This window comes from Aphelocoma coerulescens, chromosome 4, assembly GCF_041296385.1.
Source record: "Aphelocoma coerulescens isolate FSJ_1873_10779 chromosome 4, UR_Acoe_1.0, whole genome shotgun sequence".
In the NCBI taxonomy this organism is placed as follows: domain Eukaryota; kingdom Metazoa; phylum Chordata; class Aves; order Passeriformes; family Corvidae; genus Aphelocoma; species Aphelocoma coerulescens.
Window position 1 is genome coordinate 40,751,485 of NC_091017.1, and position 26,255 is coordinate 40,777,739.

The window sequence follows — 26,255 nt, forward strand, 5'->3', positions numbered from 1 at the left end:
CTTGTACTGGTGGATTTTGGCATTACTCAATAGGAACAGGGCTGTGGGCTAATTAAATCATAACTGCATGGGTACATTATTACTGTCAGCTATAAGACTGTGATACTTCATAGTCAAAACCAAACCTGTTACACTGATTGGCAAAAGTACGAAGAGAGCAGATGGAACCATTCCCACATCATCTTGTTCATCAGTAGCACACTCAACACGGAGTCCACACAACAAAGGTTTGCCAGCACAAACACACCACGGGCCTGCGACACATCCTCCTGACTGACCACTTCCCATCAGCGTGGCCTCTGCAGAGATGTGACAGCTCTCACAGCCTGGCTTTGTCCTCTGAGCTGTCGTGCAGCTCTGACAGCAGTTCTTGCCATCAGCCCAGACTGTGCCTGCACTTTGGGGCTCTGGCAACACAGCTGTCACCAGAGCCCCCCCCCAGACACAGAACCAGCTAAGTTCTGTTGTGGTCCTCATCCCCCAACATCCAAACACTTGGTCACATCCACTTACAAACCTCCCTGACCTACTGTGGGAGAGGATTGCTAGCATCATTTACTATGGAATAGCATATTGTAAAATACAAAATACCTGTGGTTGGACCAGACAATGTTTCACTGATCTCTGTAATTACAGGGCTGTTTCTCCTCCCACCCGCTCCCCACTGGCACATTCACTGCTGACATGTCAGCTTTTCCAAAGAGAACTGCGTAACTTTCCCAGACTCAGAAACTGATGCTCAAGCCTGCTGATGCTGTGCTGTAGAGAACAGCACACGGTGTTGAGAAACATCACCTATAGAATTTTATATGTTAGTAGTTAACTTCTTGGATCATCTAAGTGTTCACTAACATTGCCAAATCAGAGAAACAAATTACAAGAGCACTGTTGTGTTTTGCCATTACGGCCACATTTTATCTGTGTTTGACAGTAGGTTAACGTGGATTTCCTTAACGAGGAGTATTCTAAGTAAGGTAAAGAACAAATGAGAAATACTGTCTGCCATTTTCTTGAGAGCAGCTATGGCAGTCCTCCAAACAGTGACATGGTTGTGGTATGTACAACTGGACCACTTAAAATTTGGTCCTGAACCAGTCTCTGGTTCTTCAGACAGAATTCCAATGCCATCTCATTCTTGCTCTCTTTTTCCTATTTACTGGAGACATTCTCAACAGAAAATCTCCAGCTTTCTGAGAATTTTAACAGTCTGTGGCAGAAATAACCCATTCAGTATTAAGAAATACACACTTGGTGCAAGTAATCAAGAATACTGAATGCCTAGGTAGGATGAGTACCCATTTTTTAAACTTTTAAAATGTTTATCTCTTTGCATGTGTTCTTACCTTTCAAGAAAATGTTCATCTTTACAAAGCCCTATATTACTTTATCTTAAAAACAATTAAACTTTATCCTTGTAAAAAAGCTATATCACAGATTTTAATTTACTGAATGCAAAGAATTTCAGTGACTGCAGGGGCAAATAGTTACTTGTGTACTATAAACTTAGAAGTTGGATAGCGGCATAGAGTAAAGCTTTGGTAAGGAGCATGAAAATAAGGAGCTTTCCCTGATCTGTGTGTATTCAAAAGACACACTAAGACTGCCTACCAGAGGAGTGGAGAAAAATTCTTTGAACTGTAAACTTTTAGAGCTAACATTCTTCAGCTTATTCAGAAGTTCAACCAGCTGAAATAAGAAATTTGACCTAGGGCACGTCCCTTGTTGTGGAGAACAAAGTCAATGACCACTTTAAAGTTATTCTGCTGCTGACTCATCTCCCCTCCCAAGCATTCGCAGATACACCATGAGAAAATACAGAAGCAACTAACCACAAAAGATTTTGGGACTAGCAGCTGTTAGCAGACCAAAGCCTACTGTGCAATTGTGGATCTGGAAATTTATAGGTTTGACTGAAAAGTGAGCAAGTCTTCTATGATTTACAGTGCTGCTAAACAGCATCATCTTTGATCTAGTGCCTCAGCTGTAGCAGTGGGACAAACGTTTTTTGAGAGAAGCATAACACAGCCCGAATAGATTTGTATTTTCCAAGTATGAAAATCATCCAGCTCAGTTTCTTTCAAACATATTCATTCCTTCAGGGCAGATGAGATATTTTCCTTCACTATTTAACAGTAGGGGGCATATTCAGTGTATGCCAGGAAAGTTTAATGAAATCAATGAAGTAGCACTGATTTGGAGTAATTGAGAATCCAACCATGTGTTCTAATGCCAAAGAATCTGGATATTTCTAAAGGCTTATATTGCTTTCCTTTCTGGGAAGAGGGGGGATGGGGAGTCAGGAATTAAAGTCCATTTACTTTGTGAAGTGAGGTTCTATCTAAGGTAGCAGAGACAAAAAAACACCTGCACGGATATTTTAAAATCCTGACATTTTTCTTTCTGCCTTTGTAATGGAAAGTGTATTTTGTCTTGATGTGCCAGCCAAATTTCCGCTCTCTACACTCCTGCACAGGCCGTTCTCACCACACTGAAATGAGAATGTAGCTAGTGTTTGGACATCCTGTGAATTGGTTTTGATCTGAATGACTACTAGATGCAAACATCAGAAGGCCTCTGGGCCATGTAACTTGAACCACGTGGGCACTAGAGTTGGGTGCACAGTGCAGCCAAGTGCTATTCATTTACATGTGCTAAGGGGAATTTTTACAAGCTTGTTAGAACTGTGAGTAATTGAAATCTGGGGCTAATGTCACTGTGTCTAAATTTTCTTTACTCCACTGAGGAGGAACAGTAGAGCAGTTAAGAACTGATTTTGCCACATTTTAGCAAAATAATACAGCTGACAGAAAGGAGTATAGTAATAGGAACAGATAGATAATACTTTCTGAGTTCTGCTAATACTATGTAGAGTGTAACCACTCTGATTTGATAGGCACACATGAAATGCTCATTATGCAACATTTTTAATGGCTTTTGCACATTGCACACTGGGTATTGCAAATTCATGTTGCTTTGTTCCTTGTACCAGGCTGATTCTGAACAAAGCGCTCTTCAGCTGTTAAAATGGACCAGCGAAGTCTCTCACCCACGGAAGTCAGGCTCAAGGAGGCTCCTCCTAGAAGGGTTTAGATGCTGATGATCGCATTTGGAGGCAGATTTAATCCATCAGAATCTACCTTTAAACTCACAAAAACCAGTCAGCCTTTACTTTGAAAGTGGGTTTTACACCACATACCTCAGAGGCACAGGAATTGTCAGTTGGCAAAGGAGGACACCTCAAGTTTTCAAGAGCAGGTGCTTACCTCAAGGTTGGGAACAAGTTTGTCTCCCAGAAAGTAAGAGCTATTGGCATGCATGTTGGTATGCATTTCCCAAGAGATTCAGTCCTCTAATGTTAGTGTTACTGCATAAAATATGTAGAAAGGGGACACTACCCCTGTTTAATAATGCAAACCTGCAACTAAATTCAGAAACAGAGATGCTTAGTGTTGTATTTCAAATGTATTTGACAGGAGAACAGCAGCTGTTCTAGACACAAGCACGAAACAAATACAAGCTTAAGAGACTGGGTAAAGACTGAGGGCCGCATCTTCAGCCTTAGACATCCAAGTTCCTCTTAAGTCCTTTCACAGAGCTTAAGTCTATTAACTAAGGCAATATCACTAATAATTTAGTTAAGATTCAGGTCCCATATACAGGTCTTCCAAATCCTTTTCTCTTTCCCATTTTTCCCCACATCTAATGTCCATGTTCTCATCATTCATCCTCACCATTCTCAGCTCTTTTGTTCCTATATACAAATATTGCAAGTATGCCATTAAAAAAGAATTATTATTAGTAGAAGTGTTGTTGTTGTTGATATTCAAAAGATTTATGACACTGGTTTTGTTTAAGTCAAGCTTCAAACCTGCTTAAGATGTATTAACCAAGTGCAGGGAACAAGCATCTGAGCGTGATTTGAGAAGTATATATATTGCAAAAGCATGGTAGGAATCCAAAGAGTATTGGCGTATCCTACAGACACCAGTGGCATCAATTGTGCATGTATATGAAAGACTACATTGTAGGAGTTTTAGTAATGCCAGACACAAATCTTTTTAACTAACAAGTGGATTTTTGTGTTTCATTATTCATTATTCATCATTCAGTGTGCACCTTTAAACACATTTGCTTAAAGCTACTGGAAAGAACAAGCCAGACACAGTATTTTGCCAGCTCTCTGAAAAAAGTCAGAATGCTCAGAAGCCTTATTTTTCAGCCTATGCAAAACCAGCATAATTGTCATTACTGTGATAAGGCAGAGGTAATGAAGTGAGGGTGAACAAGATTTCATGTACCTTTGGCAAGCCAAATGTTAAACACATATTAGAATTACTCAATAATTACAATACAAAACAAGAGAACAAACGAAAAAACCAACCCAAAGAAATAGCCTTACTTCTGCTACACAGACATGGTGTTTGTACTTTTCTCCTACGGATGCACTGATGTCAGACCACAGTTCTGAAAAAACAAATAAATCTTGCTTTTCAATATTCTCCATTCTGCATTTCTACAAATTGTGCTGCCTTCCCCCCTCTCCTCACCTCCCTTAGTTAAAGAAGGTTGGCTGAGATGCTCCTTCTTCCAGAGGGCACCCAACGCTGCACCATTCACTGCTAGCACAATTTAGGTTCTGCTCGTCAGTCTTAACTGACAGATTATGGCCCAAGTCTCAAACATATTTGCAAACAATTTTAGGATTAATTTCCACCAATTTTCCCAGAGGCCACATGTATATAGCAGTCATGTAACCACATGCAAATCAAGGTCTCCTCATTAGCCAGTTGCTGCCTGACTGCCATGCCCAGAAACTTCTTCAGGCAAATGAGTCTCTTGCCACCCAACACTTCCACCCACAGTGGAAGTTTGGGCAGGTGCTTCAGCCTCTCCCAATCTATAGCAGGTCCATTACACCAGAGACTTCTTCCTCCAGGGAAAACAGTTTTTAACTATTGTGCACCTGATACGCTGTTAATGAGACTGTAGTTCCATCATGAACAGACTGAGATGGAGTTACCTACCTCTTCTGAAGTTACTCACTGAAATAAGGAGTTGGGGAAAAGACCAGCCAGGTCCTCAGTTCTCTCTACAATTTTTGCATTATAGTCATCATTCCAAGCTTCTTACATTATGGAATCTGAAGACTTTTTCTCTGTGAGCAGAAATACCCTCCTAAGAATTCAGAAATTAAGTTCTGGTAGTTTTATTGTCAAATTCTTTACAAGTAATTTATGTTTAATGTTTGCATACACTATTTGCTGTAGCTGTTTGCTAAGAAAATATTTATTAGGATTGGAAGTTTAACATAGTAAATCAAACACTTAACATTCACTGGACTTCAAACATAGATATAAAATACCTTACAAAATTTTTTTATGGAATTACACAAAGCAAATGCACAGGGTTTTTCTGTTTCTACACTGAATTAATCCCAAGCCAAAACCAAAAAATAACCCCCAAAAGATCACAAAAAAAGGCATGATAAACTGCATTTTTGTCATTGTTGCACTGCTATGTAATAAGCCCTTTTTACAAACATTTACTCAATGTTAAAAAAAATCAATTAAAAATGTATTCCATCTAACAGAACTATTGGATTAACAGCTGATTTTTAACTGACTTTACATCATGAAATTCTATTAATAGAGGTACCTTAGTCACTTAGTTTAAAATATGGAGAGCAGAGATAGAAAAAAATTAACCTTTAGTAGTCTTTAATATAAAATGCACTAAATTTTCCAAAATAAGATTACGACACACTAGTGCCAATTTATGCTGACAAAAGCTGATATCAGCGTCTTTCTAACTAAAATTCATTTCACAAAACCTTTATATATTACATGAATATTCAAGTAAACTATTTAAAAGATTTAAAAATGCAAAAACTGGATGATACAGTGTTTAAGGGAGATGGTTAATTTGGGAATGCTGTCAGGCCCAACTATATATATTTATAGATATATTTTTTCTTATTTTTAAGACCATCACGATACTACCTGATATTGCAAGAAATCTGTCATTAACATTTGATATTTTTCAATGTATAAATTCAAGAAAATTATAAGGATTTAACAGATCACTGTTTCTGTGTACTGTGCGACACTGAATCACCCTACTGGCTTCCCTTTGTAAAGTGCTGAGTAACAGCCAAACTACATCAGATTTAAATGGATTTAAGTGGAGATGATGGTGCTCAGTGTCTTACAAAAAACGAATCATCATTAAGCTGCTATAATCAAACAATAAAATAATAAAAAAAAAAGTTCAGCTGAGTAGCGCTGTGTTCACCAGTGTCAAATCTCTAACAAAACCCTGAAAGACTAACAACATATTTCCTGCAGGCTGCATTCTTTATATCCATCAGCTGCAAGGAGGCTAAAAAAATTTATAAATGATTCAAACACTGGACACCTTCTCTGGTTGAAGGCAAGTTGCTCACTAGTTTTGGTCAAGTGGCTTTTGGGAAACTTTCAGAGAAAAATAACCCAGCAACAGGAAATTGGAATGGGAAATGCCAACCATGCACAGTTACATTACTGCAGGAATTGAGTAACACATGCAAGACAAAGAAAAAGTCAGAACATACCAAAGTAGCAATGGTTAAGAAGTTAGTAAAGTTTTCACAGTGTTTCATACAGCCTTTTACTTTAACACAAGTGCATCACTTACCACCACTACTGCTCAGACATTTTAAAACATCTCTTGGCCATGCAGATCATTTTGAGAAGAAAACAGCAAATTACACGTCTTAGGCATTTTTAGACATTAAGTACAACTTATAATTTTATTTTTATATTCAGTCTTATCAAACAGATGTTTTCAAGTTATATTCATCCTAAGTGTTGGGCTTTAACATTCCTTCCAATTTTGTTGGATCCTGAGCGCTAAATGCCCAAAGAACTGGCCAAATATACAAAGCTAAGCTTTGTTCAAATAGTCCAGTTACTACATGAACAGAAGGTATAGGGAATTTCTTGTTGGCACTCCTAAATTTCTTCTTTCCTAACCTTGAGATGATCCTAACCTTGAGATGGTTTTATTCAGTTGTTCACATATATATTTGCCTCCTGGAAACATTACTCTACTTGGGTGATTCATGAAGAAGTAAAAGTAGACTCAAGAACACCACTGACTTTTTTTTTCTCTGTCCAAAGAAGAAAATACACATTTTTCCCCATTTGGCAAATTCTATTTGACGCCACATCACCACCACTCAACATTAACTCATACAACAGAGACTTACTCCACTGTCAGACACAGCAGGGGAAAAATGTCCAGAGGATAAATGGGAGGCTCTTTATCAGATATAATTGCTTGCTCATAAGGAGAGAATCCAGCTTCCCCTTTGTTACTCTTTCATAAATTAATAATTTGTTAAAATCATAGTCACAAGAATTGTAGCTATTACACAAAATTCAAGTTAAAAAAAAAAAACAAGAATAAATTAGTTACAGCCTTGTAAACAATTGCTCATTTATGTAACATACTTGGGGAAAAAATTCCTCTATATAATAAATCAGACAGTACAAGGCACACATCACACTTAAGAATTCAAAGTGATAAAACCAGCAGATGCCTTCATCTCCTTTGTTCGCTGGTGTAATTGTGCTATAGACACTGTAAAAATATGTAGATTCTTGTTTACATTACAGTCATTTGAAAATATTTCATGACTGTGCTTTTTCTGGCAAAATATTTGTGCTATTTTACAGTACAGTATAATTTGGAGCTCTTGGAATGAATCTTCTCAAATGTTCTCTACAAAGCTGCCAGGGAAAAGGCCAGTCTTTCCATTTCGTTGCAGAGTGCCTTTGAACCAGCCATCCTCACGCTTTTTGTGTACAAAAACAATGTCACCTTCCTTAAGTTCAAGTTCTGCTTCGCTCTGGGGAGGATAGGATACCACAACTCTGTACCTGTGTAATTAGAAAAAAACACCTTCATTCAGGTTCTTTTTTTTTGCCCCCTCCCCCCCCCCCCCCCCTTTTTTTTTTAACCTGATACTTTTAAAAATATTTCTGTGCCTGTTGAAGAGTATGAACACAGGAAACTGTCTAGAACTGTTTGCTGAGTATGTAACAACTTAGAAATACGTCTCGAACAGATAATAACAATAGCAACATAATAAATTTAAGGCAAATTCATGCATCTCCTATGGTTTTTTTTCACCAAGATCCCTGTAAAAATACAGACAATAGTTAAACAACAGCAGGAAATTGTAAAAATTTTTTTCAATATAAATTTGCAGACTCTTTCAGTCAGTGTGATTCAACAAGAATCATAATTTTACAAGTGTATGTTTAATTTTATATTATCCCAGTAACGGCTCTTAAGGAAAGGCAAAGAACAAAAGGAAGAAACCAACAAAACCTATTAATTTGATTTGCTGTTTTAAATTATTTTTATTTTTCTTAGAAACTGTTCAAGATAGAACATACTCTATCTTATTTGGACACAACTGCACAACCTTTGTACTGCTATATTAAAAACTATATTCAACTCAACAATTTTCTTAAGCACCTGATGCAAAGAAAAGTGTATTTTTTGAGTCTATCATAGTAAAATCACTTTTCAAGTAAGAGTGTATTAAAAAGAGGCTGCAGTCTTCTCTCTCTGTTTTTAAACATGGATAACACCACTCAGTCTCTTCTACCATAGTTCCAGTTCACATCAACCTAAAATTCTATTACTTCATAAATTAAGATAATTATCTTAATAAGCTTAAAATAATTTATTATTTTAATAGATTAAAATAAATTAATGATCTGATGAAAAGAAAAAATAACAGGATATAGTCTAGTAAAGGATAGAATGCCAATTATAGCTCAATACACACATAATAAAACAAGTTAATTCTGTAATATTGAAGCAGACAAAGATACTGTGTTATAGTAGAATGTTTTGCTTAAGAATATAAGAAATAAAAATGAAGTCTCACCATACAGTGAAAAGTATTCAGAAAAGAGTAGCTGCACTTTGTAAATAATTAAAGTCTCTTAGGAAATCGAAGTATAGCAAAACATATTTGGACTTAATTAGTTGCCAAATGTTATTTATTAGTGATTTATAAGCCATGACTTTGTTTCAGTTATGGCAATCCCCAGATTTCAGAACACAGGAATTATGAGATTCATGCTTCATAAAAGCTACCAGGCCAATTACAAGATTTATTAGTGTGCAGCTCCACAATGCCCTGCATCCAACCTAGGCCTGCACTAACTTCTGCTGTAGGCAAGCTTAGGTTTTAATGCTGACTTAGCAAATAAGAACCAAGTATTTTTAATAGACTGTAAGTTAAATTGAGACTGTAAACTGCTTGAGTTAAAACAATAGCCTCTACTCAGGCAGGACAAGATAGTGAAGGATAAAGAACTGCAATAAAGCTATGAAGAACTTCTCTTGCTGTTAACAAGCAGGTTGCTCCCAGGCTGAAAACTAACCAGCATGCTACATAGCCTGGTAAAAACACAAGTTTGAAGAAAGAATACCTGCCTGCCTCCCCTTGCACTCTGTCAAACACTGCCCTGTAAACGTTTGACTTGAAATACTTGTTTTCAGTTTCTAATTCTGTCAGTAACCTCTATGCTCCCCTGAATTGATTGACAAGGCTGTTCTCTGCTGCTGCTTGCTCCCATCTTCTCTTTGCCCTCCCTGGAGGATCACCAGCTAGCACTCTGTTGTTCTAAGCTTTCCATACAGTGTCCAAAAACCTCTGCAGTAATTTGGTACTTCTTATTAAATTTTAGCTTCCCAACTATCTTGATACTCATCTTGAAATCGAGTGTCTAAAACAGAGCACAACACCCCTGGTTTTAAAGTGCTATTTTACTGTATTTTTCAATTTTTAAAAGAAGAAACCCATCAGGCTTTGTACCTGTAAATCACATGTCCTTCTTCAAATTTCATGCCACATTTTACAAATCCTATTTGCCCAAAGAGAGGTCATCAGACCCAGACCCATCACACACTCACACAGCTGTCTATCCAGATCACCCTGGATTAGCTATGGAACAAAAACTACTTTTCCATTACTTATTTCATCATCTACAACTATTGCCAAAACTACCAATTTCATGCAGAATAAAAAGCTTATGCTTCAGCTCAAAAGTTCATTGCAAGGTCCCTGAAGAAAAATAATCATATTTACTAAGCATGACCTACGTTTTGGAAAAACATGTTCATTCCCACATGTTTGAATCTTCCAAAACACTTCCTTGTTTGTCTCCCTATTCAGTATTTGCAAATGTTTTCAATGTCTGAAGATCAAATTTGTAGGTATTTTGTGGTCACTTAATATTTTACATGCAACGAAGCTGTACAACTATGAAGTTTTTCCTTTCTTTTATTTTTCTTTGACTGTCTTATCACATTTTTACTAATTTTCAAAGTATTACCCTAATTATTTTTAATCAGCTCGTGACAAAATCTTAGTATTATAAAAATAAAAGTACTTTAGCTTCCCAGAAGTAGCCAATATATTTGCCACTGGTTGTTTGCTGTATTTTGCTTAATGTGTCTGGCTATATCCCACAGTGCTTTTGCTTTGTATTTGTGAATTTATTTTTTATTTTGAAAAGGGTGGTGGTCTGTCTTCACAGTTCTCCGTTCTACTTTTCATTTTTAATATTGGCATTTCTCACACTTTTCAGTAACATGGAAAAAATTCTATCTTTCATGTGTTTCTCCATTTCTTTGTTGCTTCTGTTTCACTGGACACAAAATACTGCTTTTATTCCCACCTAGTTGTGTTTGGTTTTTGGACGATTATTTGTGGTTTTTCTGATCAACAAGTGGATAATAATACTTTCTCACATGCAGAAAATTTTAGCTGAGAGAAACACAGAAAGTTGGAATTACTCCCATTACACAAGTTATACTCATAATTATTACTCAACTTCTCGATTTAGCTTTTTTTCCTTGCACTTAGAATTTTTACTTTCCAGCTCAAGTGTGCCCTGCTGTTGTGCAGCTCTTGTGTCTTCTGAGTGGGTGCCTTGACTCCTACAGATCACCAACGCCCATCGAGGGCAGAGTGATTCTCAGCATCTAACTAACAGCATTAAATGGTGCCAGATGTGGTAAGGCTTGCTGCCCTATAAAGCCACTGGCCCACTCACTGGGAGCAGATGTTACACCAGTCATTGTGTGGTAGATGAAATTACTTGGGGTCACTTTAATCAGAGAACAAAATTACTGCTTTTCTTTCACTGTAACTGGATGAAAAATTCATTTTATAATTTAGGATGTGCAGTGACGTGTATTTAGGTTCAACTTCAGGTCTCTAACACCCTTGTGAAATACTGGGTAGTTTATTATTACAATGCTGTCTATTTACTGTAAAATTAAAGGCTATTTAAGCAACATTTCCCTCTAAAAGAGAAAGCTCATGAAATGAGCTTGAAATTTTCTTTTAACTTTTATGGAAAAAGTAAACTCCTCAGATAACCAAATTCCTGTATATTCATAGCACAGCATGTCTCACTCTGGGAATTGCAGGAAGTTGGGTTTATCTTTGTAAAGACAGTGATCCTTGGCCTTGTCAGCACTGCATCAATACAAGAAATCACCCCAAGACAACCTTTGTACTGGCTGGAGACTCAGAAGAAATGACTGAGCCCCACTGCAGAGTCTCAGGTGACTGGAATGCTCCAAAATCTAAGTAAGGCTTGGCTGAAATTTCTGTTAAACATCTCTGCTCCTTCTGTACAAGGAACATGGACCACAGCAAGCAACCAACCTAGTTCACAGGAGCAGAGTGAGTACAGGAATGGGAACTACAGAGCAGACCTGCAGTAGCAACATTGAAGAGAATGTCATCATCTTGCCTTCCTTTAAGTTAAATGCACAATGGTATTCAGTATCTGCAAACCCACGACACAAAGAGCTTGTCTGCTATCAAACAAATCAAATGTCCATCCACTTATTTTGTATGGTTGGAAAAAAGTTCACAAGTTTTACTTCTAATTTTCTATAGAACATAAAGGAAAGACATATTCTAGGAAACTCGCAGTCCCAGTGAATGGAGAAACAGTGGGATTAGCATAAAAATCTGATACTGAAACATAAAGGAAGCAAGGAGTTTGGGGAAAATTCTGTATCCAAAACAGAACATTTTCATGTGTTTTCCAGGGTTGAGTCAGCTTATTTTGCTCCTAGTTCATGAAGAATAATCAGAAGAATCTGACTCCTAAATCCTCTAGTCACCTTTGAAAATAGAACTTGAACACTAATAATTACACTGCCAAGCCAGAGTCAGAATAGAAAGAGTACTGTTTCTTTTTCCCGTTATATTGTAATCTGTGATTGGGATCGGGAGATAAAAGAGCAGAATAATCCTAGCAGGAGATTTCTCTGTTCTTCAACTTTTTGTGGAGCTTATCCTCATGAATATTTCTCTCCTCAAATAAAATTGTCACTGAAGATGCCATTGCATCATCAGTATGATTCCTACCCACCATGTCTTCCAGACTGCTGAAGAGTAATCAATGCTTATAAATTACTTTGAGATATTGAGTACAATGTAAATTTTAAGTATTATTAATCATCACATTTTAAGAAATTCAGCCAAAGGAAATGTGCAAGGGCACATCAAATTTAACCCTGTCCAGAAAAGGACAAGGGGAACCCAGATGAAATTATGTCTAAATACACTGACAAAAATGTAACAATTTTGCATGACTACCACTGAGAATTATCTTGCAGCAATGCTTCTTCAGCAGCAATTATCACTTAAATAATAGTAAGGATAGAGAGAATGTTTGAGTATGTGTTATTACCAGATCAATAAAAATATATAGCATAATTTTCTGTAAGTAGTTCTGAGAAAAAAAATTTCCATCATGGAAGTGAAAAAACTACTTCTTGCGATGATAGGAAGAGTTTTACACTAATATGCACTGGGTATGCCAGAATGAATTTAATATTATTTTCACATTCAAAGCATAAAAACATATTACTGTGCCAAACAGACTTATGATAATGTGAAAATTAATGATGTTATTCTTAAAGAAGAGTCCTTCAGGTTTTATTTTCCATCTCTAAGTGTAAATGTGCTTCAGAAATTCAGTATGGAATAGCAATCTCCTGCAAGGCAATTGCATAAAGGAAATAACCTTTTAAATAATATTAAAGGTATGACGGAATTGAACTAAAAGACAAGTAGAAAGTTATATACTGTCTGGATTTTAATACATGGGTATAGTTTAAGATCAGACAGGAAGTACAACAGGGTGCCCACACACCATGGGTTAATAGTATCAGAACAAAGTCTACAATAGTCAGCTTGAATCAGTTCAGTCCTAGAGCTGTTAACATTGTGACTCTACTATTTTTTTCTCTGTCCACCACACAATCCTGTAGCTGCTGCAAAAGAAATCCTATGACACTCTTCATACTGCTTGTCTGCTACCAGGAAGAATAAAAGATACTGTATTAAAAAACTGCCACTTCCTTCACATTCTACTGAGGACTTGAAAAACTATAGGTGGACACAAAAGTCACAGAACATTTAAGCAGCTGCTGGTCAGTCTCAGAGTCCAGACAAGTGTATGTATTTCAGACTCACTTCCCAGAGCACAGAGGCCTCCCTAGAGCTTGCTATGTGGATGCACAGCCATGGGGCATTCAGGCAGTAAAAAGTATCTTTGCAAAAGCTCAAGAAATCAAATATTAAGAAATCTACACATAGATAGATAAAGGTCTCATTCACCATATATTTTGGTTGGCAGTTATACACTGCTAATTATCTTAAATGACTAACCTGACACTCACACATGCAAGAATATAATGTTCTTCTGTTTTGCAAAATAGGAGGCCCATTTTGTCTACCTCAGTTCTCATATCAAACCTGTGATCATCATATTTGAGTGTCTATTCATTCAAAAACTTTAAAGTAACAAATATGAACGTGAGTATTGGTTGATAAGTAAATAAAGAATTGTTAACAAATAAGTTACATCTTGCTATAAAATCTCAGCATTTTGAAGCAGTTCTAACATAAACTACAAGTGTCAGAGAATGGATTTTTCTTGGTTTGCCCAAGTCTAGCTGCATAGGATAGCTTACCTTTCACACACAAGAGGCCTGGATTCATTCAGGACCGGCCCCAGCGATGAGCAAGGCTGCCGAGGTGGCGGTGCAATCGGAATGGAGGAATCCAGGGAGCTGGTTTTCCGATGCGGTGCCTCCTGCGCCGGCCCAGAGGCCTCGCTGTCAGGGGGGCAGGAGCCAGCTTTGCTGTGAGTGCCTGCTGACGGAAGCTCCGGCCCCACTGCACCTTGCAGGGCCAGCTCTGCTGCGGCCTGCTCAGCTTCCAGCGTGGGTGACGCTGGAGGTGACAGCCGAGGCTTGCGTTTAGTGGATGCTCCAGAAAGCAGTTTCAGCAGACCTTTTTTTTCTTTCTGTAAACCAAAAGCAGTGCCTCATTTTAGAACAAAACTCTCCCATAAAGAGTTGAACACTTCCTTCTCATAGACGACATCATACTCAGCGAGGACTCAGTAAATTATGAGGACATACTTGATATTAGAGAGATAATGATGAAAATTACAAAAGAAAAAAAAAATCATTAACATTCTAAAGAGAAAAACAGCACGCAATTTAGATCATAAACTGGCTAAGTCCTTTCACTTTGTTAGATTAAAGCTTAACTTAAAATGAAATGGCTCTGTCCCAAAAGGTTGTCTTGAAAAAGGTATGAGGAGTTAAGATTCCCACAACAGGAATCTATGAAGTATAACATTTCATTAACATGAAGATTTCTAGGAAAACAAAGAGTCACTTCAAACCAAGCAGGGAGAAAAGTCTGCTCTGGAAGCTGCTGTTTAGGTAAGTTTCTTTTATTTATCCTCCCTCACTAATGGAAGACCTTCACGATTTAACAAAAATTCGCCCCAAGGGGTATGCATTGTGTTTTGCTGCTCTGCTAAAGGGGAGGATTGTAAACATTCTTTTTGCTTGTCCAGACAAGAATCCCTGAAGACTATTACCTACCCTGAAGAGAATTATTTAAGTAGCTTTTGTGTTTCTTGTATTTTTTTTAAGAGGTGTGGCAGTGATCTTCTTACCAACCCTTTGATTGAGTGAATTCAGTGCTTATGAGAGGTGCCAGATTGTAAGCCCTGGAGACAAAAATAGTATTTAACCACAGACAGAGAAAAGCATGAGCAATGTGAGATTTTTTTGATAGCCTGGGATTTAGTGGAATTACCGAATAAAAAATCCTCAGTCCTTTTTCTAAGTCTCCAATAACTTAAAGACATTTCAGCAAAAATCTGCTGTCTAGCAAATGTCAAAGATAAAGAGAAACTCAGAGAAATAAAAACAAACCACATATATTAGCATTATTCACCTTAAACAACAAGTAAGTTTTCTCTAAGGGCACCTCAGTCTGATTTCAATGTCTATGGCTAAAGTAATTAAAAAATAAAGTTTAGGCACATCTATTCAACAATAATCAACAAAAATAACTGAAAGGTGGATGACATTAGTGTATGGTTTAAGATTAAAATCTTCATCAACTTCACTAAGGAGTATATGTGGCTGAAGAGTAGGAAGGTAAAGTCTAAAACATCGGAGATGTCACAAGGAGAAATGAATTTTCTAACTACACCATAACTGTTAAACAAAATCAATTACAAAGTTGGAAGAATTTTTCTGACAACAATATAACATAATCACATGGCTTGGTGAACAGTGAGAATGAGTTTACACTAGGAAATAAATCAAATAGAAGGAAGGAAAGCAGAATCACTACAGACTCTACTGTCCTACACTTAAAAAAGATGGTTTTGTGCATTTTCATAAATCTCAGTGTGCCTGCTTAATAAAAAAGGTAACCTAAAAGAATACTGATTTTCATTTTGTTTTGTTAGATTGAAATTTTTACATTCCTGCAATTTCACGTGGGTTTTTTAGGTTGTGTTGTTAAATCTCTTAAAAGACTGTGTGATGAAAATAGGAGAATTCAAGGGAATGATTGTATTCTCTACCCACCTTGCCATCCTTATCTGTTTTACTGACAGCAGCATTTCCACCAGCTGTTAAAGCACTCTCTGGAGATGCAGGAGCTCCAGGGTGAGTGCTTGCAGTTTTTCCACTGATATCTCCCTCCAAAGATGAAGCAGCAATGTTAGGAGAATTCAAAGAAGCTGCTGTACATGCCAGTGGGATGGTTGAGCGGTTCACATTCACAGCCGTGACATAAGCAGCAGGATTTGGAAGCTGGGGCTGGAGCTGCTGGGAGGCAACAGAGTGGTGGGGAATGATCACAGCTGCAGGAATAAGGCATGTTGGACTTTGTGCTTGTATGGGTGTGACTGCTGCCGTAGGTCTCTCTTGACTATGTGAGGCAACTAGAATAAAAGAATGAAATGTGAGAGTTCATCTTTTCACAAGACACACAAAGTGAGGTACAGTCACTGTGTTACAGCTAATCAGTCACAAGAAGTTTTCTTCTACCTTTTAAACTTCCATTTATATTACTCTAATGACACAATACACAGCACCAAATTCATCTCATCTGAATAAAGCAGTTGCATATGCTACCCTACTTGTACCAGTATGCAACAGAAGAATAATAGCACTGCAACTTCTCTGGTGTGGAGAAATCCAAGCTGCTAAGCCACATGCTTCACATACAGACAGATGCAAAGTGAAGACGACACTTTAGTACCTAAGAGCTAGCTAAATACTGTCTGGAACTTGTTTGCTCCTTTTAATATGACGTGTAGTTGTTAGGGCACATAAAGGAAAGTAGGAAGAAACACACCTTGTAGAAGTTGCTAAAAATATGAGATTGTTTTCCTAAACTATTCACAAAATCCACAACAGATTTTGCGGGTCTTTCAAACAGTATGCTCAGTGGCAATTACTGCTATGAGCGCTTTCTCTGAAAACAAAAGATGTTGTCTCTTGGGATGTTTAAATAGAGAAGTAGATTTACTCATACCCCTGTGAAATAAAAGGAACATCTACACTGGAAGCTGGAGAATAGCACAGGGCTGAGTATATTAAACTGGGTTGCAGTGCAAAGCTGCAGAGCACAGAGCTTTGCATGAACTAATTTATCCTTTCCAAGAAGTAACACTCCTATTATAGTCATATAGTCAATCATATATGCTTTGAGACCATTTCAACAGCTTGGGCATCTCTGCACCACTAGGTGGTATGAAATGCAGACACCTTAACTGAACAATATGAGGCAAAATGCAGCACCCCAGTGCTGTACAACCTCTCTCCTTCAAATACTCTGAAACTTTCTATTTAAGAAGGGGGGTCATCCCTCTAGCTTGGTGCATGTACATTTCAGTTGTATCAATTTTTAAGATACTAATTAGAGTTTCAGACTTGTTTTAAGTGAAATCTGGAACCAAACCTTCAGCACTTGCTCCCTTCATTCTGCTTTCTACAAATTCCTCTGGTAATTTGGTTAGACTGCAGCAACAGTGTATCCGACAAGACTGACAAAGGTCCCAAATTTGATATAACAATCCTACAGGTATTATACCCAGTTACAATCTCAGCAATAAGAAACACAAATTCTTTCCTTTTTATAAAAAAAAAAAAAAAGGCACATCACTTATATGCTATGTCTAACTTTTTGATAACCTCTTCTGCCGTAGCTGACCCTTCCTAACTGAGTAGCATGAGCATTTCAAAAGGAAGATGAGGAGATTGTAGCAAGATTTTTTATATCAAAAAACAATTATTAATGCTGGCTTTTGTTCATGAGATAACATCAATTTTCTTAGAAGTAGCCGCTATTCTTCAATATATGTCTACACTCACATGAAATTTATGTATGACAAGCATGGAAGAGCTTTCTGGTTTTATTTTCTTATTGCTGATGGAATGGATAGGATAAATGCTTTAAGTCACCCTGTTTTCATACAGTTTATCCTCCAATGAAATAGGCAGAATATATGTTTTCTTCATAGGTCCTTCCAATCAAAGGATGCAAACTCCCTCAGCAAAGGTGATGTCAAGCAATGTCTCACAAAGATCATTTGAAGAATGGTCCTTGAAGCCCTGAGCTAAACTTTAGCTGGAGCCCTGCACTGGTCTGTGAAGCCTCACCCAAAGAGTAACACTCAGCAAACCTGCTAGGGAAAGCTCAAGAGGATCATGTTTCAGATGTTTACCACAAAGTTCTCTGTAACATTTGAACATAAAGCAGCCATTATTGCTTCAGTGCTCGGGTCTTTATAAGGGACAAATCTGTATTTGTGACTAACAGCACACCTTTGCACAATACAGTGTTAAGTTCTCTGTGATGAGAGTCCAGTCCCTTTGAATTTTTCATTTTGGACCCGAAAAGTTGGTGTGAAGTATGTTGTCACATTTGTCAGCTGCATGGAAGTGTAAAAGCTTATTCATCTTGACAGCGGTGCAGAGATGCAGGGACAGAAAGGCCTCTGGAGCCCACAGTAGCTTTCTCCTTTGTGCTGTCACTTGCTAGCTCCTAGGCAGCTCAAAAGAAGGATTTAGACTAGAAACCACCTGTGCCTGAGAGGCAGGAAAGTACAGAGGCTTTTCTTAGTTTCTCTTACCAGCTGCCAGCAGCATCTGGTTATTTTTATTTGAAGACAAAGAATAAAGTTGTTACAGAGGACTAACACACCTGCTCCAGCTTCAGATCAGACTGGAGGGAAATGGGGCCAAATAAGGAAATAAAATAACTAATGACACATGTACACATCCTACCTTCAAAAGCAAACCTGGTGCTGACATCTGCACATGCACAGGGTGTTTTAGTAGATGCATGACTCTGAAAAGTGGGCTAATCCATGGATCTTAAGACCATAAGAAGAAACAACCCTTAAGGGGTTAACAGAGCATACCATTGCTATCTTTTGCTTTCTCTTCTGCTCTGCCAATAAGAATCCTGTGATTAAAAAAACCCCTTTTCTCATGACTCTCAGTAAAGAGATCACATCACAGACCCTAAAATCAAGGCTGAAAGAGGGAACATTGGGATAGTCTGATATGGGAGTTTTTCTTTTTTCCTTTTGGTTTGAGGTCCTTGAAGCAACTGGAATAGATTCGGCTCCAACTGTGTGGTATTTTCTTAGCCTGGCAAATCCACAGAGGAGTTCATGGATTTGGTAAACAAAACCGCCTGAAAACACAACTATCAATCTTTTTGGATCTGCATTTAAAGAACAAGAAGGCATGTTTCACTATGATGTGGCCAGCCCCAGACAGTAAATGCAGAGTTACAATTTTCAGAAATACAGAGTTTTACTACACAGATCTTATGGATCTTGAAGCCAGTATAGTCTTAGTGTTTCAGAGTCAAAGCTGAAAGAAGTTGCAGTCAAAGTTAGAGAACAAACTGGATGCCTAAGGACCAACCCTGAGCCAGAGACCTGAAAAGGAATGAACATTAAAGGTATTCAAAAAATGTTAGAAGATAATTTAAAAGTGAATGCTAAATTAGAGCAATCTGTAGCTCTTATGCAGTTAACACACAGAAAATAAGCTATGACTCAGATGTTCTTATCACTTTTTTTACTATGTGAATTGCATATGAGTGGGGAAGCTCAAAGGATGTCCCCATCCCAGTTACTGCTGGAACAACAAAAGAAAGAAAAATTCCACCTGAAATACTTGCATATAAATTCCCAATAGTGGGAGCATGTACGTACACACAGTTGCTTAGAGGAGAATAATAAAAGATTTAACAACTCAGAGGGATACACTGTCATTTCAGAAAACATTCAACTCTAAACAGTTACATTAAAAAAGCTTTTAAAAAACCTCAACACATACTTACACAGACCCTCATTCCAGTCACTTGTCAAGAGGGACTCTACAGTTTGTCTACCACAGGTAATAAATTTTGGTGGTTTTTTTTTACCTGTTCTAACTGCATTTCGAGCCTGGTTGACTGTCATTTGTCCTGTCACGTGCATAAGGACCTTGGTTTGTGGACTGGTTTGGATGTGTGCTGCAGAAACCACTGCAGTGGGTACTGTGCTGGAGTTCACTGCCACACCATTCCCCTGGAGCTTCTGGGATGTTCCACTAGCAGTGGAAGGGCTGACCATAGTTACCACTCGTCCTGTTTGGCCAGAAGTAGACATGGGAACTTTTGTTTGTGATGCACTTGTCACTGTCCTGCCAAAATTAAAAGCAAACAGTATAACACAACTGAAAAAAATTACCTAGTTACTAAAACCCACAGGTCTTCTATTATGCAATTTTAGCATTTAATATAAGAATAGAATAATCTTGGATTTCAAACTAGCTAAATTATTTAGACACTTGTATAATACTGTACCTTGTAACTGGAGCCACATAATTCCCAGGAAAAACACCAATCTTGCTTGTATGCATGGAAGTTCCCTTGAACCAGCCATCTTGGCAGCGCTCAAACACTAGGAACATTTCTCCTTTCCGCAGTTCCAGTTCATCATCTTTTCGAGGAGTGTAGGGGTAGATAGCAATATACCTAAAAGACAGGAAAAGTGATACAAGTGATAAAACTAAAACAGTTGAAAACATGACTTGTGTTTTCTGGCACAGAGAGTTCAGTCAGAGATGAGAAGGCATGGCAGAAATGGCTGTGATAATCCGTCATACCGTTACAGTATTAAAACAGAAGGTATGGTAATATTAAGGGGAAACAACAACAACTAGAAATATCCTCTGAACTTCACTTTAATGGAATGCAAAATACTTGTAATAGGACTGCCCATTTTCTTAATGAAGTTAGTGATCCTAATTAAGTAGGTGTTTATCAACTATACATCCCAGAATATTCCACTTTTCTCTCCCTACACCTGCTTCTCATATCTCTTATACTTTGTGACACATCAACTTTTTTTAATTTGGAGAGCTGGGGAGAATGGAGAAGTTCTGTTAGCTGGGAGTGAAAGATCAGTATCAGAAATACTTTTCAAACTGCAAAACTGGAAGCTCCTGTGCAAACTTCAGTGCAAAAGGAAAAAGATGTGTTACTAGAAATTGAAGTCTATGGGTAAGGTGATTAGCAGCTAACTCGCTTGTAGAGTTTATTTCCTTTTATGTTTTCTAAGCAACACTAAAGCATAATACAGTGCATTTCAAATCATATTGAGAGTCCAGAAACTTTTGCATTTTTTCTTTAAAAAAAAAAATTCTTAGGAAACAAAGTTAAAAAAAAAGCTGAAGCTCCTGCAGTTGAATCTTGGAGTGCTCCTAGGGAAGTTTTCAAATAGGATTGCACAGTTCTCTATTATTAGAAAGCAATACTGTTTTAACCACCACAGTGTTCTATTTTCTGCCACATTTGAACCTAAAAAAAGTTTGAACTATAGATATAATTATTGACCCAGGCCTATGGAAAATAGCATTCTAATAAATCCCATTTTCTCTAAAATATATTTTTCACAAGAGGCAGTCAACAGTCTACCAACAGGTAGACTATCCCCTTTTTTGAAAAAGGATCCACAGTTGCTTGCAATGCTGGTCTTTCCCACTCCCCTTGTAACCCCAAGGGCAAAAAAGTGGCTTTAGAAAACATTCTTTCATCAAAATTTTCTCTTGTGCACAGTAACAACAGCATTAACTGCATGCTTCTCCTTTTTGCATTACATTTTTATTCCTTGCTGTCCACCCAAGAAACTTTCCAGTGTCCACAAAAATCCTTTAAAGGCAATATAGGTACCCAAAGCCAGCAAAAAATATGCTTTAAACCAACATATGGTACACTGGCAGCAGAAGGCTTCACTGGTACATGATTTAGCAGTGATCTACAAAGCCACACACTGAAACTCTATGGGAAAGCAATTCATGTGCTTTAATTGATGTTCACTAACTTCGCTTTTAGTTAATTTATTCCAAATTTCATTAGTATCCTCATATAGAGCAACCCTTTGAAGATGGGATGGGAGGATGGGAGTAAATAAGATGGGAACTTGATTAACTGCGCTAGGCGCAATAATCCATAAGAACCAGTGTTAAAATGCCTGACACCAAGAAACAGCCCAAATCCAGATGCTATACAAGAAGGGTGCTCTTCTGGAGTGGCAGGAAACCTGGTGGGAAGATAACAAGAACAGAACAAAAGCAGTCCTTATTCAAACATGTCCTATTAGATGCTTCAGCATCTCCTGAATTTTATATTTTATCGTTCTTATTCCCCAAGCTGCACACAAAGGAGTTTTCAAGAAGAAAGATGTTGCTAACAACACATGTTAATATACAAAATATTTTCACCCGAAAGGATGATGCACATTTGCTTGTATTTCAAGTGTGAAGACATAATGCTAACTAGCAGCTTTCTGCCTTCTTTCCAAATTGCCACCCACTAATTAAGTGCACTGTAGAATCTTCAGTCAAATTTCAATTGCAACTGACACAAGTAGTCTGACAGTAACACGTTTAGCAGTCTAAATGAAATACAGCACTTTCTGTGTTTTGGCATAAGTTATTCCATTTGAGAATAGCCTTTTCATACCACACATAATGGAAAACATTGAATAAATTCACTCCAGGGAAACAACGCTTTTGAGTTATACAGTATTCAGTGCTAATGCAAGGATTCATTCATCTTCTGCATGACAAATACTTTATATTTTTGAAGTGTGTCCTTTCTCACTCAGCAACAGCTGATTATATTTATCTACAACATAAACAATGCTCAGTGTGGAGGCTGTTTGGGGATATCACCTTTCTCCATGCTTTTGTTCTGAGTTGCATGCTTAGCTTTTTGGCAATTCCTGCAGAACAGATCCAGTTGCCGTGCTATACGTACAGGTGAAGTCAGTGATCTCGTTCTGTTTTTATGACTGGAGAAAAGTTTCAATTTTACTTACACACTTGGACGAGTTTGTGGTCTTAAATGTGCCACTTGGTCAGTTGATCCCGATGCAGACCTTTGTATGACACTTGTAGACTGAGGTCCAGAAGCAGCCGATGCAATGATTGCAGCAGACAAGAGAGGTGGTGGTGGAAGTGGGGGATTCATATTCTGATTTTATAAGAACAAAGAAAATAGCAACAGATGATCAACATTGTTTGATGAGTTGAATCAGCTGAAATAAAAAAGAGCATGATATTCTAAGGAAGAAGAAAAATAGTAACTGAGTCCAGTATTGCTTTACCTATTGTTACAATATAACTGGAGTTAGCTGTGTCTCTATTTCTCTTCTTTCCAGTTTAAAATCTTGAAGTTTTGGCAGTTAATTAAGCAAATGACAAGCAATTTCTCAGCACAGTAAAAATGGAAAGCACTGTTTCTAGTTATAACATGCTTAGGATAGGGCTCAACAAAAATTCAGAAGCCTTCCAGGAGGTAGATTTTGCATCCCGCTGCTGACTGTATTTCACAACATGATTGTTTTTGTAACCTGAAGCTGAAACATAACATACAATTCAGTTGCAGTGCACCCAAAAGCACGCCTTCTGGGGAAATTATCTTTTGATGTATAGGTTACAAAAGCAAGCACAATATGAGACCATAGTCACTGATCTATTGTTCCCTCATTCTCCTATTCTTCTAGCTTAAAGAGTTAGCTTTTGAAATTCAGTACTATCAAGATTGGTAATCTTTAACAAATACCCCAGTAAAAATGCACCACAGATCGTAATGGGGGTCCTGCCTACAGACTTCTGTGCCTTTTGAGAATCAATGGAGCAATTGTTACCTTCTGCTCAGTAAAGCCTCAGACAATTCTTTAGGACCTTGTGTACTGACTCCTGGGAAAAGGCGCTCACAAAAGGAGAGCTTTTCCTTCCCCCCTTCCAAAAATAACTATTTGTGTTACAACACACATAAAAAGTAATAAAAAACCTCCAACCTTTGAAAATGTAAAACTGAATTAATTTCAAACATAATCTTCCTAAAACCCACAGAACTAGAATATAAATTAACAAAATATCCTGAAGTAGTGCCTGGCAATTCCAATACATCAGCATATAAATGCACAGCATGACATTATCTGTTTGGAAAATATGTAATTGAAAATCATTTTAAGTCCCCTCAAACACTTCGCTTCTAAAGAGTTTTGTCTCTTTGTCTCTTTTTTTCTGTTTTTCTAAACAAAAACCTATATGGAAACAAACTGAGTTTTAGCTCTACACTGTGTGATTATTACTGCACTGCATTTGGTGAAAAGGTTAATAAAAAGACAGCTCTTTAAACCAGTTTTACACTGCAAAAGCACAGTAAAGAATTGCATAAAGACCTTCAAATCTAGAGAAAACTTATCAACTCTTACAATGTTTCAGTCAAAATTGTTATGCTTAGCTATGATATAAATTGCATGTTATATTGTGAAATATTCCTATTTTATTTAGAACTTTTTTTCTGATCATAGATTAACAAGTTCGTAAGACCAAATAGGCCTTCTGTATCCAACAGTAAACAGACATGACCTGCTGGAGAAACATCACTGAGAGCTTTGATACAAAAATGGCAATTCCATTTGCTTCACATTCTAGATTCCTACATACCCAACAATTTTTTAAAGTATCCAGGTAATTCACACTGAAATACCAACATTTCTTTTTCAGCTGTTTTACAGCTGAAGTATTTCTCCCTCCCAGTCAGACATTCAACAAATATCTTAGCTGAATCCAAGCTGAATGTGAGCATCTAACTTTCATGCAACTTGTCAACAGAATATAAATTAATATATTTTTTTTAGGCATCTATATTTCTTTATATATGGTAGAAATTTTAAATCCACATTAGGAGATGATTAGTTGGAAGTCTTTAAAATTAAAGCTATTCATGCACAATATCAAGGTTGTCACAGTTCCATACTTCCTTCATCTCTAAAGAGATGATGAACATTGCGTTTTATTCATTCGAACACATAAAATACACTGAAGCTTTAGCTGAAATAAAGGCACCATCACAGCTCTATTTTATTCTGCTTTATTCAGGTTCTGCTCCCCTCCCCGTGTCTATCAGTATGGTAATGAGACCAGCAGTGAGCCACAGCCCAATTAAACTCCCAAAGACTTGGCAAGTACCAAGAAATCTAAATAAATTACTTGATAGACTTTAGAGGACTAACACTCCACAGCTTGCACTGTTACAACTTGGGAAAATAGATCCAAATTATCTAGCCAAGTATTCAAGAAGTTTTCTGGCATGTAACCATTTTTCTAGCTGTTGAGAAACATACCTACCTCCAGGGCACATGCTAGTTCTGATGGCTCCCATAGTCAACATTCCATGAAAGAATAGACACAAACCACATGGGATTCAATAAAATATGCTCAGCAATAATTAAGAGTATTTTAGGTAGATAAGGGGGAAAATTGAATGTTTCTGCACCTACTTTTCAGGCACCAGATGTACTTTCAAACATAGAAAACAGCAAGTAAGTGATAAATTATTTTTTTAAATAGGAAAATGAAAAATTACATAACTTGATACTTAATTTATGTTACAACTTCAAAAAGTATCTATACTCATGCTCTAGAAACACATGCATATTACTAAATTTAAATGTAATTAGGCTGCATTCCCATATCAGTTAATTGAAGATCAGTAATCAGCTCACTCAAAGAATAATAAAAGGCACAACAGTGGAAAAGAACATTCATTAACAGTCTTCACTCCCACAATGTCTAGGAAAAAATATATGGCTTGCAAAATTCCCTGAGGGCTAACAAATTAAGGTTTATGTTTAACAAAATTCCTAAACTATATGTTATCAAAAACAAGTCTCTCATACAAAACCTCATTGTTTCTTCCAGCTGCTTCCTCTTCACAACAAAAGTTGATTTGAATTTTGGTTGATTAAAATTAGGACAATTCTTATTAAAACCTCCTGACTTACACTATTGAACTTACACTGGAACTACATAAAAGAGCTAAATGTCATCAGTATATTATATAACCCTCACAGCTTGTGCCTCATTAATAATAATTCAAACTACCTTATATACTTCCACATAAAAGGCAATTTCTCTTTTTGTGCATGTACGAGAGAACAAGACCAGAAAAATTAGGGATTTTTAAATTTTTGAAACGTTCCAAATATCATCCAAATATAGACCACCTATTTCTGCTAGTTAAGCTCAAACACCAAGACACCATTTCAAAGTCAACATTTCCAATTTGCAGAAGTAGCAGTATGGAAATCTAGGTCGACTGCAGTCCAAAACACTTTTCACTTCTCAAGAGACTGTAAAGGCAGAATGAAAGGAAGATAAGTTATCTCTTGTTGCTACATTGTTTTTCTGCTGCTGCTTTTGAATGTAGCTCTAACTTTGCTGTGGTATATTTTGTTTGTTTTTCCCATATCATGGTT

At 37.2% G+C, this 26,255-nt stretch overlaps 1 protein-coding gene across 2 annotated transcripts in view; it reads right to left on the reverse strand.

Annotated features, from left to right (window-relative positions):
* Positions 1–5,268: 5,268 nt before the first annotated feature.
* The window catches only part of SH3RF1 (SH3 domain containing ring finger 1), an 85,626-nt gene continuing 64,639 nt past the window's right edge, over positions 5,269–26,255 (reverse strand). For both annotated transcript variants that reach the window (XM_069013691.1, XM_069013692.1), the window contains exons 7-12: positions 22,803–22,957; positions 20,285–20,455; positions 19,862–20,121; positions 15,997–16,355; positions 14,068–14,402; positions 5,269–7,919 (exon numbers count right to left, since the gene is read on the reverse strand). In XM_069013691.1, coding sequence (XP_068869792.1) covers positions 7,751–7,919; positions 14,068–14,402; positions 15,997–16,355; positions 19,862–20,121; positions 20,285–20,455; positions 22,803–22,957 — 1,449 coding nt within the window. In that variant the 3' untranslated portion in view covers positions 5,269–7,750. The remainder of the gene's footprint in view (positions 7,920–14,067; positions 14,403–15,996; positions 16,356–19,861; positions 20,122–20,284; positions 20,456–22,802; positions 22,958–26,255) is intronic.